At 43.0% G+C, this 15,182-nt stretch overlaps 1 protein-coding gene across 24 annotated transcripts in view; it reads left to right on the top strand.

Annotated features, from left to right (window-relative positions):
* The window catches only part of ADGRL3 (adhesion G protein-coupled receptor L3), a 2,053,745-nt gene that overhangs the window by 1,383,724 nt on the left and 654,839 nt on the right, over nt 1–15,182 (top strand). For all 24 annotated transcript variants that reach the window (XM_075603418.1, XM_075603394.1, XM_075603400.1 and 21 more), the window contains one exon: nt 14,389–14,454. In XM_075603418.1, the coding sequence (XP_075459533.1) occupies nt 14,389–14,454 (66 nt within the window). The remainder of the gene's footprint in view (nt 1–14,388; nt 14,455–15,182) is intronic.

Raw genomic sequence — 15,182 nt, 5'->3', positions numbered from 1 at the left:
CACGTTATATACACACCCATGATAAACCAATATACAGTGCAAATAAATGTAGAAGGGTTATCAAAACCATACTGCCCTACAACCAAACACTTCTCCATACATACCTGTACACACTAAATTAAAATCAATTTCCTTTAATATTCATAACTGATCTCTCAATCTAAATCATCACTAAACCTCTGAAAAGCCATTTAAACAACTTACATTCCAATATAAATGATGCCTAAATTTCTATGCACGATACAGTATACATTCTGCAAATTAATCAACCAAGTAAACAAAAATCAATTAGCAATCATTATTTACATCCCTAAACAATTCACACTCCCATCAAGAACAATGAAACCATTAACAAATTCACGCCTAGAGCAGAACAATTAAGCCTTTGAAAAAATATAAGTACCGACAAAAATACAACCTTTACAACCAAGCCTATCCCTGACCTTCCTCAAACACACAATACAATACCAAGGAATACATCTATCTAATTTTAAAATACTTTAAACACATGTTAAAAAAGCTTTTAAAAAAATTAACAAGTTAAATAAAATACATTTCTTTAGTTCACTTACCATTACTTGGCCCCACCGACTCCCATTGCGCAGCTTACTCACGAACCAATCCACGATCAGGAACCCATAAAATAAAAAAACATAAAATAATAAACATTAAACTAAAAATCCAAATCAATCCACGGGTCTTCTACTTGTAATCCATCTTCATCTGTATTCTTCTTTCTTCTATCTCCTTCCGGGCGGGGCAGGGCGTGGTCTTCTTTCCATCATCGGCCACGCCCTTGTTTTTTTTCTTCTCCGGAGGTCCTTCCTCCGCGGCGTCTGGCTTCAAAAAGAGACGACATAGGCTTTTAAAGGCCTATGACGTCACGTTTTGCGTCATGGTTCCCACGGTCCTGATTGGGCCGTGAAAACCATGTGTTATGGCCGACAAAAATTAAAATGATGACGTCATCTTAAAGGCAATGAAAGCACAGCCAATCAGAATGGCTTTGCTTCAATTGCCTTTAAGATGACGTCATGAAAAGGCACATGGCCGCCCTCACATGGTATGGTAGCCAATCAGAGCGTGGGAACTTTATCCCTACTCTGATTGGCTCTGGTATACCATGTGTTAGGGGCTTGGGGGAGAAAGGATGTGACGTCAATGAAAACCTGTCACGTGGTATGGTAGCCAATCAGAGTAGGGATGGAGTTCCCACGCTCTGATTGGCTACCGTACCACGTGACAGGTTTTCATTGACGTCACATCGTTTCTCCCTCAAACCCCTGATACATGGTATACCAGAGCCAATCAGAGTAGGGATAAAGTTCCCACGCTCTGATTGGATACCATACCATGTGAGGGCGGCCATGTGCCTTTTCATGACGTCATCTTAAAGGCAATTGAAGCAAAGCCATTCTGATTGGCTGTGCTTTCATTGCCTTTAAGATGACGTCATCATTTTAATTTTTGTCGGCCAAAACACATGGTTTTCCCGGCCCAATCAGGACCGTGGGAACCATGACGCAAAATGTGACGTCATAGGCCTTTAAAAGCCTATGTCGTCTCATTTTGAAGCCAGACGCCGTGGAGGAAGGACCTCCGGAGAAGAAAAAAGACAAGGGCGTGGCCGATGATGGAAAGAAGACCACGCCCTGCCCCGCCTGGAAGGAGATAGAAGAAAGAAGAATACAGATGAAGATGGATTACAAGTAGAAGACCCGTGGATTGATTTGGATTTTTAGTTTAATGTTTATTATTTTATGTTTTTTTATTTTATGGGTTCCTGATCGTGGATTGGTTCGTGAGTAAGCTGCGCAATGGGAGTCGGTGGGGCCAAGTAATGGTAAGTGAACTAAAGAAATGTATTTTATTTAACTTGTTAATTTTTTTAAAAGCTTTTTTAACATGTGTTTAAAGTATTTTAAAATTAGATAGATGTATTCCTTGGTATTGTATTGTGTGTTTGAGGAAGGTCAGGGATAGGCTTGGTTGTAAAGGTTGTATTTTTGTCGGTACTTATATTTTTTCAAAGGCTTAATTGTTCTGCTCTAGGCGTGAATTTGTTAATGGTTTCATTGTTCTTGATGGGAGTGTGAATTGTTTAGGGATGTAAATAATGATTGCTAATTGATTTTTGTTTACTTGGTTGATTAATTTGCAGAATGTATACTGTATCATGCATAGATATTTAGGCATCATTTATATTGGAATGTAAGTTGTTTAAATGGCTTTTCAGAGGTTTAGTGATGATTTAGATTGAGAGATCAGTTACGAATATTAAAGGAAATTGATTTTAATTTAGTGTGTATGTATGGAGAAGTGTTTGGTTGTAGGGCAGTATGGTTTTGATAACCCTTCTACATTTATTTGTACTGTATATTGGTTTATCATGGGTGTGTATATAACGTGTGTATATATATATACTGTACTGTATCTCTCTCTCTCTCTCTCTCTCTCTCTCTCTTTCTCTCTGTCTCTCTGTATATATATATACAGTATACAGTATATATATAGTTGCATGATGAAGCCACAGTACAAATTCATGGGTGAAGGGTGGGTATCGGGCCTGTGTGGCTTAACCCCTTAATCACCTTTGCGGTTATTATCTGATAAGGTGTTTAAGGGGTTAATTGATATCTGAATGCACTTGCAATGTATTGGCTTGGTATTGGCTATGTCTTGTGTGGGCAAGAGAAGGAAGGAAGGCGCTTGCGACGGACACTTCGTATTGATGAGGTCGGTAGTACTTTATTTATTTGTATATGCTAATTAATGTTTTTAATAATGGGCAATTAATCTATTATCCATATCTGGATAATAGTTATTTTGCACATTATTGTACTGTAGGTGTTGGGGGGGAGGGTGTATGTATTGAATGTATAGGCCAGGTTTATTTTTTTTACATTCAGGGTTGATTCCGTGGTTCTGCGTGGGACCTCTGGAGACCACCTCCGGGTATTCTCGGGTATCCCAAGGGTATCAGGCTGGTGGTTACATGGGTGACACATGCGGGGATGATGATGTGTGGTCCCACTTCTGTGGTGGCACCGCGGACACGTAGTCTGCGGGGATGACGATGTGTGGTCCCACTTCTGTGGGGGCACCGCCGACCCGTAGGTGCGGGGATGATGATGTGTGGTCCCACTTCTGTGGGGGCACCGCGGACCCATAGTGAGCACCCGTGAGTTCCCCAGACCCCCGAGGGAACCACCCGAGGCCCCGCAGACACCTGTGGGTTTGACCCGGGGCTCCCAGACATCTGCGGGCCTACCGTGGGGACCCAATTGTGGCCCACGGTGACCCAAGGAGACCACCTGGGGGCCATGGTGCTGGCAGGATCCACCAGCAGGCCTCCGGAACCTGTGTAAAAAGGGCTGCTGGTAAACTGTAGGTCTGTCCAGGTGCCCTGCCAGCCCACCGGGGACTAGCGTGGGGCTGCGTTATGAACCCTGTATGTAAAAGGATAAATCTTGTATTTATGGGGGGGGCACAGGGGGTGGGTAATGTATTTAATAAATATAATGCTGTTTATTGTGGGTCATTGTACTGTTCTTATTGCGGGTACTGGGGGTGGGGTGTTTCCCCAACGGTATGTGGGTAGGCCTCCCTTGTGGGTACTGACTGGGTGGTTAGGCCTCATGGGGGGGTTAGTGTGGGAGGGTATGTAGGCATCCCGAGTGGTGGGTGAGGGTGGGTTAACCCCTTCATGACTGTGGCGGTTAATAACCGCTGTGGAGATTAAGGGGTTAAGGGACATTACTTTGAAAGTGTTAATTGTTGTCTCTGTTTTACTGCAGCAGCAGCAGCGGAGGTTGCCATGGGTAGTGGGTAGTGTATTGAATGTATTTATTGGTTATTATGCCTTAAACCCTTCATTACCTTAGCGGCTATACGCTAAGGTAATGAAGCAGCATTTCTGTACTTTTAATAATATTGAGCAGGAGCAGGGGGCCCCCTGAGTTTAGATTTCTGGCTCAGGGAACCCCCTGCTCACTGTACAATATTATTAAAAATACAGAAATGCTGCTTCATTACCATAGCGGATAGCCGCTAAGGCAATGAATGATTCTTTAATGATGTGTGTGTTTTATTCACAGTGTAGATGTGCAGAGGGTCTCCGTAGCAGAACCGCTGTGGTTTCAGGTCCGGGGATCCCCTGCCCCCCGAGATACAGGCCCCTTTTGGGGGTGCCGGTATCCCTCTCCTTGGTTTAACAGGCCGCGGTCACGTGATCGGGGCTTTAATGCAGAGGGATACCGGCACCACATAAAGGGGTCTGTATCTCGTGGGGCAGGGGGTCCCCCGACCTGAAACCAACGCGGTTCAGCTCCCGAGACCCCCTGCACATCTACACTATAAATAAAAATGTATTTAAAATAATTTTTAATGTGCCGATGTTTGCGCAGAGAGAGAGCAGCGGATCTCTCTCTGCTGCAAACACATCTCGCCCCCCGGCCGGCCCATAGTATCATTTATGTATGTGCATATACAGTACTGTATGTGTACAGTACTGTATGTTAGGGGTTATAGGGGTTGTTGTTATACAGTATATATATATATATATATATATATATATATATATATATATATACAGTATATATACAGTATATATACTGCATTACAATTCATTATAGGGGACGGCTTCAAAGAGAACAGCTCATGTGTTTTTACACGGCATTGCAGTATTGCAGCCAGCCGGAATAAAATTCTTCAATCCCTGCCGGGAGAATATCGCTATACACTCTGGCAGAAAACGATCACAAACCTCAATACACCCGAGTATACCCGAATTCGCGGGACTAGCCGAGCGAGAATAAAGTGTGTCGCCACTGTATTGTGACAAACGGCTTACTCCGAGGCTCCGCCGTCTGTAGGTTAAATGACGAGGTGTAACATGCTGTTCCTTTAAACAGGCTATGCCTGGTTTATTCAGTCCCAGGCACTGAGACTGCCACAGTGCATACAAAAGAAACACAAGCAAAACGAAAGCCTGCTCACCTGAGCAATAACTTAACTAAGGTTTTCGCTGACTCAGGGTTGGAGTGGGTTTTCCACTTCCAACAACAAAAATAAGGAACTTTGCATTTTTAGAAACAAGGAGCAAAATGATTTAACCTGTTTGGGGAGAGGCTTTTCCCCTCTCTGCTTCCAGCAGCCTTCCTGCCTCGAGGCTCTTGGGGAGAGGGAAGAGGAACCAGGAAATCAGTCTTAAATACCTGATTTCCAAATAGCAGGACAGGTGACAGAAATCAGGCAACAGACAAACTCTGGTCTGGATCCCTCATCCCTCAGTTCCAGCACTTGCCAAACTGTGGGATGGAGTGCATTTATTATGAGGCTGCACTTTCCAGCCTTAACAGGATAGAAACTGTTCAGTATCCTGGGAGCCCTATATATGGCATATATTACCATCCCTTGGTTTCTGTCACAATATATATATATATATATATATATATATATATATATATATATATATATATATATATATACAGTGTTTGACAAATCACCCAAAAATCTACTCGCCCAACCAAAAAATCTACTCGCCACCTAGTCCCGCCCCCAACCCCGCCCCCAACCCTAGTCCGACCCCAATCCCACTTTAAAATAAAATTTAGAAATAAAATACATTTAATAAATTCCTAGTCAGAACAACATTCGTTTTTGACATAAATGTATTTATTGTATTACATTATACTACAATTAGTCCTTGTTACGTGTGTGTGTGTGTGTGTGTGTGTGTGTGTGTGTGTGTGTGTGTGTGTGTGTGTGTGTGTGTGTGTGTGTGTGTGTGTGTGTGTGTGTGTGTGTGTGTGTGTGTGTGCGTTAATGTTCTTTCACCCCTTAACCAGTGTCTGGATGTCTCGCTTCACAATATTTAAAGCAACAATCCCGCAGTCCCACAATGTCCAGGTACCCTCATTCCCGTAATGTAATACATTGGAGGGGATGTGTTCCTTACCTGTTTTCTGGGTTAAGGGGGATTCTGAGTGAAGCTTGAGTCAGATCTGGAAGAAAGCAGTATAGGTTATTTCGGTGTAGGTATAGGGCAGTTAAGATATATATAGGGTAAATAAGATATCCAGATGCAGAATGTGAGACAGAGGGAGGGTGGGTGAGAGACAGAGAGAGGGTGTGTGAGAGACAGAGAGAGGGTGGGTTAGAGACAGAGAGAGGGTGGGTGAGAGACAGAGAGAGGGTGGGTGAGAGACAGAGAGAGGGTGGGTGAGAGACAGAGAGAGGGTGGGTGAGAGACAGAGAGAGGGTGGGTGAGAGACAGAGAGAGGGTGGGTGAGAGACACAGAGAGGGTGGGTGAGAGACACAATAGAGGGGAGAGAGACAGAGAGAGGGGAGAGAGACAGAGAGAGAGGGAGAGAGACAGAGAGAGAGGGTAGAGAGACAGAGAGAGGGGAGAGAGACAGAGAGAGGGGAGAGAGACAGAGAGAGAGGGGAGAGAGAGGGGAGAAAGACAGAGAGAGAGAGGAGAGAGACAGAGAGAGAGGGGAGAGAGGCAGAGAGAGAGAGGGGAGAGAGACAGAGAGAGAGGGGAGAGAGAGGGGAGAGAGACAGAGAGGGGAGAGAGACAGAGAGACAGAGAGAGGGGTGAGAGAGACAGAGAGAGGGGTGAGAGAGACAGAGAGACAGAGAGGGGTGAGAGACAGAGAGGGGAGAGACAGAGAGGGGAGAGACAGAGAGGGGAAAGAGGGTGGGTGACACACACGCACACACACACACACAGAGGGTGGGTGATACACAGAGAAAGAGAGGGTGGGTGACTGGGTGGGTGGGTAGGTGACTGACTGGGTGGGTGACTGACTGACTGACTGACTGGGTGGGTGAATGACTGACTGGGTGGGTGACTGACTGGGTGGGTGACTGACTGACTGGGTGGGTGACTGACTGACTGACTGGGTGACTGACTGGGTGGGTGACTGACTGGGTGGGTGACTGACTGGGTGGGTGACTGACTGGGAGGGTGACTGGGTGGGCGACTGACTGACTGGGAGCATTTAGACCCCCCCTCAGCCTGTCTCTCTCCTCTCCCCCCCCCAGTCTCTCTCTCAGTCCTCTCCCCACTCCAGCCTGTCTCTCTCACTATCTTCTGTCTCCTCACTCCAGCCTGTCTCTCTCTCTCTGCTCTCTCCCCAGTCCATCCATTCACCTCCCCCCCTTACCTCCGTTCACCCCCCCTTTCCTCCGTTCACCCCCCCCCCCACATACCTCCGTTCACCCCCCCCTTACCTCCGTTCACCCCCCTTACCTCTGTTCACCACCCCCCTTACCTCCGTTCACCCCCCCTTACCTCCATTCACCCCTCCCCCTTTACCTCTGTTCACCGACCCCCTTTCCTCCGTTCACTCCTCCTTTGCATCACCATTCACCTCTCCTGCACGTCGACAGCCCCGCGGGGCCTAAATGGGAGGCCGCAGCAAGAGCGGAGCGAGGCGCCTGCTGCAGGGGGGAATAGATCTGGGACCCAGCAGTCCGACATGGCGCTGGTGGCATCGGGTTCGGTCCACCGTAGCCTCCAGCTCCGGCTCTGCAGTGGGTAGTGTGCATCCCCCCCTCCTTCCCCCGGTACCTGCTCAGGCCCGGCCCACTGCAGTCTCCCGGAATAGCGGCCCCAGCTCTGCCCTGTTCCCCTCGCCGGCTTGTCCCGCAGTGCGCAGCCAAACATGTTTGCTGGCTGCATCTTCCCCCCCACCCCGCGGCGGCATGAAGCTCGTGGGGGGGGGGGGGGCAGACCGACACCCCCCCCCCCACCACCACCTCATGCGGCAGCGGCTGCGCCGTCATGAAGATAGCTGGCGGGCATATTTTAAGCTTTGGGGAGGCAGGGTGGGTGGGAGGCACGTGGTGAGGGCCCCCCGCGTATGCCAACCGGGCTGCAGCAGTGGGTACCTCCCACCCCGGTGGGGCCGCAGTGGGAGTAGGGAGCCATGTGGGGACCAGGAGGCAGGGAAGGAGCAGAGGGGCCGCAGCATTGAGAGTTTGGAGAGTACTTACTCTCCAACAGAGCTCCAGGCAGAAAGAATGGCTGCTCGTTGGGGGCGGGCTCATATAGAGCTTGGCCGCGCACCCACAAAGCCTGGGAGTGCGCGCCAAACAGCTGTCAGGTAGGGGGATTTTTTTTTTCAGCGCGAGAAGGGAAAATTTCAGCGCGAGCAGGGAAATTTAAAAAAACAAACACATATGCTGCTTGGGCCAATATTTACTCACCCGGAGATTAAATCCACTCGCCCCGGGCGTGTTAATGTATATGATTGTCGAACACTGTATGTATATATATACATACACAAATGCCAGCAACCAACCTCACACTGATGATACCCATCAAGGTTGAAACATGTCTGTGAGTGGGTTTACTGGCTTTGCATCTTCCAAGCCCTTGCTTAAAAGCTGTGTCTAAAGCAGCATGCATTGGCTAAGGGTTGTTCATGTAATGTGAGCTTGAGATAAAAGGTGGCACTGTTTGCTCATTTGCATGTCATTTCCCAGAATCCGTTGCTGCAGTGGAAGTGCTGTGTGCTGGGCGATAATGGTGAAAGACAGAGTTGCAGACCTGCTTAAGACATGCAAATGAATATACAGTAATATTTACAGTTGCTATATGCTTTACTGTGGAGGGTTTTTGACACTTTTTTTTACCCACCATAACATTAATAAGTGTGATATATATATATAAAATGTTTTTTGAGGCAAAAAGTGGCACTGTGGGCTCATTTGCATGTCATTTCCCAGAATCCCTTGCTGCAGTGGAAGTGCTGTATGCTGGGTGATAATGGTGAAAGGTGGGGTTGCAGACCTGCCTAAGACATGCAGATGAGCATACAGTTGTATTTGCATATATATATACTGTATATATATATATAGTCATTTCCTTTTTCGGACGGATCAAGCAAATAGATGAGGAGATGGAGTATGTTTCTATCTTAAACTCTAAAACCTGTTATAAGGGAAGATGTTTATGAAGGGAATTATGAAAATATAGAGACCTTGTGGATATAAATTAGCAGTCGAGGTAAAAATGTTTGTAGGGATATGCAATAAGCCACTAAATATTTGTGAGAATGAGGAAGCCAAAATACTTTGCATTATGGTTGATTTTAATTATCCAGACATTGACTGGAATTAGCATTACAATGAACGAAAACAGGTTTTTGGGGGGTGCTTAAAGACAATTACATGACCCAAATTATTGAGGAACCAACCAGGAGAGGGGCAATACTGGTTTTGGTAATAATAAAACAATGTAGATGTTAAAAATAAATATTCAAGTCTGGGAACATTTGGTTAATATTGATCATAATGGTCTCATTTGAAATAAATGATCAAAAACCATATTACTTGGGTTCAAAAAAGACGTTAAACTTTATAAAGGCAGATGTTAATAAACTAATCTACAAGGAAAAAATTGGGAGATGTTTTTTTCAGGGAGAAATGTGGAAGATTAATGGGCAGTATTTAGAACATTGTTAGAAAAGCGCACTTACCATTGGGTAGTACATATTAAAGAAATAAGTCTAAATCAATGTGGCAAAATAACCAGGTAGGGGAGAAAATGGATAAGAAGAGGCAGGCATTTAGATTCTTAAAGTCAGAAGGGACAGATGCATCATATCAGAATTATTAGGAATGTAACAAAAGTTGCAAAAGGGCAATGAAATTAGCAAAAATGGATAATGAAAAAAGGATTGCAATAGAAAGTAAGACCAACTCTAAAAAGTTATTTAAGTACCTTAAAAACAAACAAAAAAGAAAAGTATAGTGCCCTTTCAGTTTAAGATGGGTAGACAAATTATTGGAGATAAGGAAAGAGGTATTAAACACATTTTTTGCCTCTGTATATACCAGGGAAGAATCAAGTGCAATAGTAGTGCCGCAGGAGGAAGCTACAACCTCTATATTAACAAACAATTGGTTAACTGAGGAAGAAGTTCATATGCGGCTTGAAAAAAATTAAGTAAATAAGGCACCTGGCCCCAATTGCATACATCCAAGAGTTCTTAAGGCGTTAAGTTCAGCATTGGCCAAACCATTACATTTAATATTCAAGGACTCAATTTCCACAGGCTCAGCACCACAAGATTGATGTAAAGCAGACATGGTGCCTATATTTAAAAAGGGAGCTAGATCACAACCATGGAATTCCAGACCTGTAAGCCTAGCATCAATAGTGTGGAAGCTACTTGAAGGTTTAGTACCACATAATATTCAGGAATACCTAATGGAAAACAAAATTATTAGTACTAGTCAGCATAGATTTATGAAGGGTAGGTCGTGCCAAACTAGCCTTGTTAATTTATTTCAGGAGGTAATTAGGAATTTACACCAGGGTAATGCAGTTGATGTGGTCTACTTAGATTTTGCAAAGGCTTTTGATATGGTTCCATGTAAGAAGTTTGTGTAAAAAATAAACAAATTGGACTCTGTAAAAATGTATACCCCTGGATTGAAAACTTGTTGAAGTATAGGCAGCAGAGAGTTGTCGTAAATTAAACTTTTTCAGGTTGGACCGGTACTGGGACCGCTGCTTTTTAACTTGTTTAATAATGACCTTGCAGTTGGCATAGAGAGCAAAGTCATCATCTTTGCTGATTACACTAAATTCTGGAAGGTAGTAGAATCAGAGCAGGATGCAATTTGTCTCCAGAAGGATAGACTAGACATGTGGGCAGGTAAATGGCAGATGAGGTTTAATACAGATAGAGACATATTACATAATTACATAGTAGATGAGGTTGAAAAAAGACATAGGTCCATCAAGTTCAACCTATGCTAAATTTAGACAACAGATACTTTATCCTATATCTATACTTACTTATTGATCCAGAGGAAGGCAAACAAAAAACCCCATTAAGGGGAAAAATTAATTCCTTCCTGACTCCAAGAATTGGCAATCGGATTAATCCCTGGATCAACATCCTTCAAATGTATACTTATTTGGTATATCCCTGTATACCTTTCCCATCTAAAAAGATGTCCAACCTTTTTTTGAACAAATCTATAGTATCTGCCATCACAGTCTCCATGGGTAAGGAATTCCACATTTTAACTGCCCTTACTGTAAAGAACCCTTTCCTTTGTTGCTGGTGAAATTTCCTTTCCTCCACCATTAAGGGATGGCCCCGAGTCCTTTGCCCGTGGGATGAATAGTTCAATTAGATAGTTCAATTAGATAAATATATTGTTGTTAAATATTAGACTGATTTCCAAGGCTGAAGTTGGAGGAATGGGGCAGTAGTAGGAAAAATCTAATAGGAAAAATACCAAATACTGTACTACAAAAATCCACCAATAATAATATAAAACCAAGATTCAGCTCAGGGCGATCAAAAACCTATGTGGTAAGTACAGAAAATACAAATATTCAATAATAATTTATTCCACATATAACATGCATACATAAGATACAGAAATAAATTAAAAACAGAGTATACAGTCCAATCCAAAGGGTGCTGCTATCTTCAAAAACGTGAGGCAACCCAGGTGTTCCACAGTAGTACTATATAAAGATAAAACACGAGTGAAGCGCACACCTCATAGTATAGTATGATTTCTTTTACTTGGCACAAATAATAAAAATGCACTTACATCATGTCTGTGCATCAAGAGAAGTGAACAGAATAGCTGATAGGGTCTCCGTAGTCCAGGAAATGTATGCAGGGATAGCTGATATGTCCGTCAGACCGGTCCATCTGGTTGCATTCCTCCGGGATCCCGGTGCTTCCGCACCACGTGAGTGATGCGTTGCCATGTCACTACATCACTGCGTTGTGACATCACCTCGACCCAGACGTCTGTCGCAAGAATGGAGCTAGGTGGATGGTCTAAGCTCCACAGGCTTCTACTTCTCCTGCACACAGATCCAAGCTATTCCCACAGCTTGCTGACAACCAAGCAAAAGCCAGCCTACGCGTTTCGAGTTGTTACCTCTTCGTCAAGGGTGTGGCTTAAATAAAGGTTTATTTAATGGAGGTATATAGGGGACATGGATACCAATGAAAGCCACATCCTTGACAAAGAAGTTACGCCTTGAAACACATAGGGTGGCTTTTGGTTGGTTGTCAACAAGCTGTGGGAGTAGCTGGAATCCGTGTGCAGGAGAAGGAGAAGACTGTTGAGCATGTGGACGATCCTCCTTGCTTTGTTCTTGCGACAGACTTCTGGGTCACGGTGACGTCACGATGCAGTGACGTAGTGACGTTGTGACGCATCACTCGCGTGGTGCGGAAGAACCAGGATACCAGAGGAGTGCAACCAGACGGACCCGTTTGATGGATGCATCAGCAAGAGTGTGAGGATCCCTGCATCCCTGTATACAGTTCCTGACTACGGAGACCCTATCAGCTATTCTGTTCACTGCTCTTGATGCACAGATGCTTAAAGATGCATATGAGTAAAATTGTGGCTAATACTATACACGATACATAAAGCTTGGCCCACTGCAGACGCACTTATCTGAATGCCCTCTCACTGTCTTTGTACGTTCTCCCCACCAATTAGATTGTAAGCTCTTCAGAGCAGAGACTTCTCTTCTACAATGTTACTTTTATGTCTGAAGCACTTCTTCCCATTATGTGTTATTTGTACTATTTGTTATTTATATGATTGTCACGTGTATTTCTGCTGTGAAGCGCTATATATATTAATGGTGCTTTATAAATAAAGACATACATACAGACATGTTGTAAGTGCATTTTTATTCTTTGTGCCAAGTAAAGGAAATCATACTATACTATGATGTGTGCACTTCTCTGTTGTTTTATCTTAATACATATAAATGTAAGGTTATGCATTTGGGAAACAAGAATAAACAGGGAAATTACAAATTAAATGGGGATAAATTAAGAGAATCCTTAATGGAGAAGGATTTAGGAATGCTTGTAGACAGCAGGTTTAGCAATAGTGCCCAAAGTCATGCAGTAGCTTCAAAGGCAAACAAGATTTCATCTGGCATTTAATGGGGGAATGAATGGAAGGGAAGTAAATATAATTATACCCCTTTCTAAAGCATTAGTAAAACCACAGCTTGAATATGGAGCACAATTTTTGTCACCACGCCTTAGATAAGACATTATGGAACTAGAGAAAGTGCAGAGAAGAGCCACCATATTATTAAAGGCGATGGATAATCTGATTTATTAGGAGAGGCTAGCTAAATTAGATTTGTTTACATTAGAAAAGAGATGTCAAAGAGTGGATAGCAAGGAAAGTCATCCCTTAAGGTTGGAGGAAAGGAGATTTCACCAACATCAAAGGAAAGGGTTCTTTAAAGAAATGGCAGCTAAAATCTTGAATTCATTACCCACGGAGTCTGTGATGGCAGATCCAATTGATCTGTTAAAAAAAAAAGTTGGCCATCTTTTTAGAAAGGAAAGGTATACAGGGATATACCAAATAAGTACGCATGGGAAGGATGTTGATCCAGGGAGTAATCTGATTGTCAATTCTTGGAGTCAGGGAGGAATTTATTTTTGCCCTTATGAGATATCATTGGTTGATATTTAACTGGGGATTTTTGTTTGCCTTCCTCTTGATCAATATACTGTAAGTACAGATATAGGATAAAGTATCTGTCGTCTAAATTTAGTATAGGTTAAACTTGATGGACGTATGTCTTTTTTCAACCTCACCTTCTATATATATGTAAATGTGGGTGTATACATACATACATACATACATATATACATACATACATACATGCATACACACACACACACACACACACACACACACACACACACACACACACACTCACACACATACACACACTGTTGCTGTATCATGAAGATCGGGGCCTCTGCATTTTCAAAGTGCTCTATCATGTTCACACTCATTGTATAGATAAACGAAGCTGTGCAATATGTGACTGTATGGATATGCCTACGTTCAAATGTTGATTATTATTTATTAAATTGTGATAGGGCTGATTGAGGCACTATGAGTTCCCGTTTCAATAGTGCTGATCAGGGCTTTGATTAGCACTATAACACTTTAATGAATAACCACCATACATCTTGATTTCATACTGTTAAACCATTTATGTGACACTCCCTATGCATTACATCACAACACAAGTAATGACTCGCTTTCCTGTGATAATGGGTACAGTAACAGCGGCTGTATCTGAAGTTGAATGAGGCAACTAGCAATATTAACATCTAGAAGTTCACAAAATACATACATGTATTTGTTTATTATTTGTTCTGTTACAAAATATGTTTAAAATAAAGATTCACAGCTACAGTATTTCTGTTACTTAATAAAACACATATTTTCAAAATGTTTCCTACTTCAAATGCTAAGGCCTATTAGAATAGAACTGCCTTTTTTCAAGTGGATAGAATGTAATGCAATGTAAATGGATGTTTTTCTCTTTTCTTCAGGTCACATTTCTTATATATCTCCATCAAATCATCTTGATACTGACTTAGAGAAGTTGCCATCAAGAGGTGAGACAGTGCTTTTTAACTTTTGGTGTGAATTTTTGTTTTTTAGTATCTGACAATGTCTTGCTGTTCCATGGTGTTTTGAAATGTATTCAAGTAGACTCATGAATAATAGTGAGAAGAGATGGGCAAATCCACCCAAATCCGTTTCCCGGATATTCTTGCATTCCCTCCCCCCAAAATCCGTTTCGCAGTGTAAAATCCACTAATGGATTTTGTCGGTTTCAATCTGCAGGGATTTATTAAAACCCGCCTTTGGATACAATCCATTGACGGATTTGTAGAATCCAATCCACGGATTCAGCAACTCATTGGTGGATTCTTAAAAATCCATCAATGGATTGCTGAAACCGCAGACTGGACTCTATAAATCCATCAACAGATTGCACAGTCCATGGAGTGTAGTGACAATAATTTTTAAAATTCAGAAAATGCGAATCACTATTTTTGAGATTTATCCGCTAAACTCCGCATAGCAAAGGAACCGGCCAATCCGCTGCAGATCCAAATCCACCCCAAAAATGTGCCCATCTCTAATAGTGAGATATGTTTAGCTGCATTTAACACACAGTTATTGTTGTGCTGTGCCAATATTTACCTCTAAATTATTCTGTACAAGTAAATTTTATGTTTCATAATATGCTACATGGTGGCTCTTCTCTGCACTTTTTCCAATTGAATAATATATATGTTTATGGAAATATTCACAAAACCGCACTTCATATTCAAGG

This window comes from Ascaphus truei, chromosome 1, assembly GCF_040206685.1.
Source record: "Ascaphus truei isolate aAscTru1 chromosome 1, aAscTru1.hap1, whole genome shotgun sequence".
NCBI classification, from domain to species: Eukaryota; Metazoa; Chordata; class Amphibia; order Anura; family Ascaphidae; genus Ascaphus; species Ascaphus truei.
Note: the sequence above shows the minus strand (reverse complement) of the source record. Positions and strands in the feature narration are given on the sequence as shown.